Source organism: Trypanosoma theileri (genome assembly GCF_002087225.1).
Source record: "Trypanosoma theileri isolate Edinburgh chromosome Unknown TM35_Tth_13_V1, whole genome shotgun sequence".
In the NCBI taxonomy this organism is placed as follows: domain Eukaryota; phylum Euglenozoa; class Kinetoplastea; order Trypanosomatida; family Trypanosomatidae; genus Trypanosoma; species Trypanosoma theileri.
This window is the reverse complement of record NW_021639855.1, coordinates 199,116-205,065: the sequence shown is the minus strand read 5'-3', so window position 1 is coordinate 205,065 and position 5,950 is coordinate 199,116. Positions and strand designations below refer to the sequence as shown.

General features: G+C 40.5%; 4 protein-coding genes across 4 annotated transcripts; all 4 read left to right on the top strand.

The window, feature by feature from the left end:
- Positions 1-20: 20 nt before the first annotated feature.
- TM35_000131800 (uncharacterized protein) lies at positions 21-944 on the top strand (the record flags this gene model as incomplete). The annotated part of the gene is made up of 1 exon (XM_029025396.1): positions 21-944. One exon carries the CDS (start codon positions 21-23, stop codon positions 942-944), a length of 924 nt encoding a protein of 307 aa, XP_028883242.1.
- Positions 945-1,235: 291 nt separating this feature from the next.
- Positions 1,236-2,609, top strand: TM35_000131790 (uncharacterized protein; the record flags this gene model as incomplete). The annotated part of the gene is made up of 1 exon (XM_029025395.1): positions 1,236-2,609. The coding sequence occupies one exon, from the start codon at positions 1,236-1,238 to the stop codon at positions 2,607-2,609; it is 1,374 nt and encodes a 457-aa protein (XP_028883241.1).
- Positions 2,610-3,045: 436 nt separating this feature from the next.
- Positions 3,046-4,080, top strand: TM35_000131780 (uncharacterized protein; the record flags this gene model as incomplete). The annotated part of the gene is made up of 1 exon (XM_029025394.1): positions 3,046-4,080. One exon carries the CDS (start codon positions 3,046-3,048, stop codon positions 4,078-4,080), a length of 1,035 nt encoding a protein of 344 aa, XP_028883240.1.
- Positions 4,081-4,509: 429 nt separating this feature from the next.
- Positions 4,510-5,949, top strand: TM35_000131770 (uncharacterized protein; the record flags this gene model as incomplete). Its single annotated transcript, XM_029025393.1, has 1 exon — positions 4,510-5,949. A coding segment is annotated over one exon (1,440 nt), but the record flags the coding sequence as incomplete, so codon positions are not given.
- Between the last annotated feature and the right edge of the window lies 1 nt (position 5,950).

The window sequence follows — 5,950 nt, the reverse complement described above, 5'->3', positions numbered from 1 at the left end:
TCTGTGCATTGACTAGGAGAATGGAGTTACATGTATTTGACTTTGATGGTACGATCTTCAACTCCCCATCCCCCTCCACACGAATAAAAGAAACTCATGGGCCGTCTGTTTACTCTAAACTCATGCGGCCTCTGCAGGATGGCGGCTTCGGCTGGTTCCAGAGCCTCACCACCTTAACGCCCCCCGCCGTGCCGCGGGAACCAACACTGGAGGAGTGGTATGTGGCCCCAGTGATCCAGCGACTGCGGGAACTGGAACAGCGGAGACGAGAATCAGCATCCGCAGGATATCCTCCCAACGTGAAAGTGTGTTTGTTAACAGGAAGAGATGAGTCATTTCGTCAACGTATTGAAGAACTTTTGGCACATGCAGGACTTCGTGGGATGATGACAGCGGTTTTGTTAAAACCACATCAAACCTACGGTACGGTGCGGTTTAAGTTGGAGTCCCTGTATGCACTTATTGCCGAACACCGTCCAGAACATGTATTCTATTATGAGGATAGAGAAGAACAGGGTCTTAAACTCTTAAATGGGATTCGTCTTCTCACCCGGGCCCTTCACCCAGGGAAACCGGATGATTCCGTTGTGAATGCTGTCGTTATGGAGAGTGATGGTGAGTTGCGTCCACATATTGTAAATAAGGGAAATTCATCTGGAGGAGCCATGCTGGAACCATGTAATGCCGCTGTTCGTTGGTGGGAGGAAACACGAAAGCGTGCCGCCCCACATCCAGTCACAAGCATTGAACCCTTTATATTTACACTCTTGTTTGTGGATCCCGTATTGGCTTCACGAAGTGAGAGCATCCTCACAGCAGAGGAGGAAAACACGCTTGTTTCTCAGTTGCAGTACGAAAGGGATGCGTATGTTAGCAGCAACCCTACTGCCGTACATCCACAGAAACATACGTTTGGAAGGGCCCCCCGTAGAAGTCAAAAGTGAACCACATTAAATATATATATATATTTCTATATACATGCTATTATGTTATGAAATAGTATACAAACTTTAACGTGTGTAAATGGCAAACAATGGTCTTTATATTTGGAAAAATATCATAACCTTTTGTTTTTTTAAATTTTTTTGCTTTTTTTTTTCTTTGTATTCTCTTTTATTCTACTAAATATTATTTTTTTCTGTTTCTTTTTTTTTTATTCTTTTTTTTTGTTTTCTATTTGTTTTTTATTCTCTTGGTTTTTATTTATTTATTTAATTTCGATTTCAGGAAGAAGAATGCGGAGTGCACATTTACCACCACATTTGGCAATCCGTGGTGGATCCTGTAAACATTGGATCGTAACCGCTACGAACCGAAGTGAAAGTTATCATTCTTTTTGCGCATCCCAACAACAACATCATCATCAAAGCTCAGAGAGTAATTTATTATCTTTATCATCATCATCATCATCTTCTACTTCCTCCCCTTCTTCTATTGCAAACACGACGGTTCGATTTCGTATTGATCATTTATTACCAAACGATTGGAGTGAACTTTTGCGTCATTGTCGTTCTCTAACATCATCACCATGTGAGAGTTTCACATATTCCTCCCCTGGTGACATGGCGACTATAGTTGGGGATGTGAATAGCAGTTTACCTCCAACACAACAAGAACAAGAACGGTATATACTGAATACTGCTTTTATACATATTGTGAAAAGGGAAAAGGATGATTTTGTACCAAACAATATGATATATCATGAACTTCAACAACAATACGTAGTTTCTTCCTCTTATAATACAACAGTGGATGAAAGGACATTAGAGTTTTCTTTATGGTTGCAGCAACTACAGAAAGGGGAAGAGTGTACTGTTTCTCAGCAAAATGAGAGTATACATGCTAGTAGAGATCCATTGGTAAATAATCCACGTGCTTTGGAAGAAGGAGAAGCGAATAGGCGTGTATGCACTGAAGACTTTTCCCATACTTGTAGTGAGAAAAAATCAAATGTTGAGAAGGAATCTATTTTCACATTCTTTCCTCATCATGTTATCGTATCAAATTGTATTCCCTACCGCTCCAAACACTTTGTTGTTTTGGTGAACCACAAACCGATTGTGCCTGGACACTTAATGGTTGTGCCTATTCGTTGTGTGGGAACCATTCACGCGCTATCCGAAGAAGAAGTGAAGGATTGGGGTCGAGTGATGTATCGAACGATACAAGTTTTAAAACGAGTGGCCGCAGCCAACAACAACAAGAATAATAATAATAATAACAAGAATACAAACGATAATAATAATAATAATAATAATAATAATAATAATAATAATAATAATAATAATAAGAATAGCAATATCCCTGATTATTCTAGTTGTGGTTCCGTACCTGCAGTTGATATGGAAGGTGGATTTAGCATTGCCGTCCAGCAGGGTGAACTCGCTGGGCAGACCGTACCGCATCTCCACACACACGTCATTCCATTCGATCCACGTGGGAAACTGGCCGGAGAGCCGGAGAATGATGAAGTTCAGCAGCGGCGATTGCCCCGCAGTGGAGAGCAAATGCGGGAAGAGACAGAGATGCTGAAACCATACTTTGACTTTGTGGAAGCTGCCGAAGCAAGTATAGAAGAGTGTACAAGTAACCCAGGAGAAGGAGAATGACAGGATAAGAAGATATATACATATAAATATGAAAGAAAGGACGATATCATTCTTTAGTGAAAACATATAGTTCCTTTTTTTTTTTTTTTACCTTTTCTGAGTCTCTCTCTCTCTCTCTCTCCTTTTTTCCTTTTTTTTACCCCTCTCTTTTCACAGGGTTACACTTTTTTTTTCTTTCTTTCCTTTTCACATATGTGTTGTTATTGTTTTGAGTGATTTTTTTCCTTTTTTACCCCTCTACATTCTTTTCACTTTTTTCCCCCTTTTCTTTCCCACACTCATTATTTCTAAAATGCACTCTCTACACTCTGCATGAGAGAGGTACAGATAGCAAAGGTATCCACAGATCATCATCATCATCATCAGCACCTCTGGGAGGTGATATAAACAATAATATTAACAATAACGATAGTAAGAGTAATACTACTACATTGTAATGAAGAGTCTCAGGGAGGCCAAGGTACAATTGCGCCGTACACATCTTCGATTGCTGCGTGAGATGGCGAAGAATCATCCATCATCTCTCTCTACAGAGTCAGACCAGTTGTGTTCACTTTTGTATGAACAGATCTATAGATTAAGATCCTCTCGTGGATGGAATACATCTCTTCTTCTTTGTGCCTACCTCCCTGTATACTATGAAATAGATCTGTTACCACTTCTACGACGTATCTGGCAAGAACAACGAGAAGAACAGCAAGAACGAAAAAATATAACACCTGTAAAGGTATTTGTACCAGTTGTAGTTTCTCCACCAAAAGAGTTAGATAGTAATAATAATAATAATAATAATAATAATAATAATAATAATAATAATAATAATAATAATAATAATACTCAGGAGCCTTTTCCACTTTGTTGGCAACCGATAGAAACTGCTGCCCAACGGCTTGGGAGTGCTATGCTCTTTGTACAAGTATTTAGTGAAGAGGATATATTAACAAATTTTGAGTGTAGTGGTCAATACAAGCTAATGGAACCCAAAGAAAAAGTAATGAATCATTTTTTTCTTGGTGATAGTTTTGTAGATAACTGTAATACCGACCCTACTCTCACACGTCATTGTATCGCATGTGATGATTGGAATTATTTATTTCCAAAATGTGCAAAACCTGCAGAGTGTCTTGAAATAGAAAGAACTTCCCTTAACGTGGATAATTTTACCTCAATGTTGGTGCTAACTCCTGGAGTGCTGTTTGACCACTCTGGTGGACGTCTTGGAAAGGGTGGTGGTTACTATGATCGCTTCCTTCGCTTTAATTCTGCTAGGGCTACCACAGCTGAGAATGTGGAGATGCTGGCATGGGGAGTGTGTAGAGAAACACAATTAGTCTCTCCAGGTGAGGCCAATCTTCCTGTTTGTATGGAAGATCCATCAGGAGATGGTATAGTGGACTTTAGGATGGACGGTGTAATCACGGCCGCTGGATTTGTGGATTGCAGAAGAAATAGAATTGGATATCAGGCGTAGGTAGATGGATGATAGAGTGAATTTACAGGTAAGAGAATCTTCACTAACATCCTAATATATGAGTGGTGTATATGTTATATTTCTAAGGATATATATATATTTTTCTCAAAATAATATCCGTTATCGTTTTATTATTATTATTATTATTATTATTTTTTATGTTTCCCTATTGGTTTTTGATGCTTCCTTATTACACCTTGGATTAGAGTTTTACTTAATTTAATATGTACGAATATGTATTTGTGCAGAAATATATATATATATATAGCCATATTGTTTCCATTTCTTTTTTTCTCTCCCCCCCTCTCTCTCTCTATTTATCAATTAAATAACTATATATATCTTTTATTTTTATTAAGGTTAGAACGAGGGGTGACTCCCGTGTGTGAGGTATCTACAGGAAAGGAAATCTATCAAAAAGACCCTTCAATGCCTGTGAGCCCACAGTACCGACTCTTCCAACAACGCTATTATTTGGATTCCAGTGAACGAGATGCGGGAGTATCACATTTGTGGCATGCACACCGACTTGCAGAAGAACGTTTACGTACGGGTAAAGGAATTACAGATGCACCCGATGTCGATTTCCGCCACCCTGAGTTAATGGATATGCAACAGGCAAAGGCGAGTGCACTCATGACTCGTCTGCAGCGCCGTGTATTGGATGATGAAAAACGTATCGTGAAGGGAAACACCACTTTATATGGACATCTCATATCGGCAACTGATACGGCAAACCGTGGACGTCGTGGGATGAATAATATGCCAACAAAAGATGAATTGCAGTTGTGGTATCGCAGGGATGAACATATGTTGGCACGACAACGTGATCGGGCAATACAGGAGGCAAATAAACAACGAGATAATCGTTTTATCCTACAACACCTTGTTAACACACAACCGGTGGTGACTCCAGCAAAACAACTAGCTCATTGGTATCATCATGATCATAAAAAGCGGCTTCAGCAATTAAGTCGCTTTAAGCGGAGAGAGCCTTTCGCAGGCGCTAACATTCTTCGAAAGGAATGTAAACTGAGAGTGAGTCAAGACCATTTGGATTCAACAGACCGTCGAACAATTGCACAACAACCAGCATTATGGCAACAACACAAAGTACCCTCAATTGTTGACACCCTCGAATCCGGTCCTGTAATTCCCTCATTATTTGAAGCATCACAGCGATATATTGAGGGTAACCGCACACTGGATTTCACCTACAGATTTGGTGACACATCAACTAAACCACGTAGAGAGAAGAAACCGGAGTGGAAGACAATCTCTGCGTTGGATCCAGTTCTTATAAACTATGCGAATGACATGATGTTGGCACGTGGTGGAAAACTACCAACGGTACGACGTGATGAGGAAAATGGGATCACACATCTTTGGCGTAGAGGTGTTGAGAAGAAGTACCGTGCTAGTGATAAGGGAAAGGACGAGGCGCGGCGTTTGGATGCTGCCTCAACGTGTAACGCCGACGCTGACAGCAAAGGTGTGAAAAGCACCACTGTGATGTGGGAGACCAATCGATGGAAATCGAGAACCAGCGTGCTTACACTATTGCGGGATAAACACCGGCCAAAGTCTCCTGATACCCACTCAATGATTACAGCCAGTGATCATTGGGAAGCCAGAAGTATGCACAGCGGAGTACACGGCGAATCTCATCGATCCCCAACCTCAGTGATTTTTAGGGAACCTGATGTTGAGAATACCTTCTCAAGTTTGAGGAATCCAGATTTATTGCTATCGCTAACAGATGAACCTCAGCTATACACGAAATCCACTTATGACGAGCGCAAGACGTACGGGAAAGTTGATAGTAGGGGAAACGTTAAGCCCTACACTATACCAGCTGATGAACACAGTG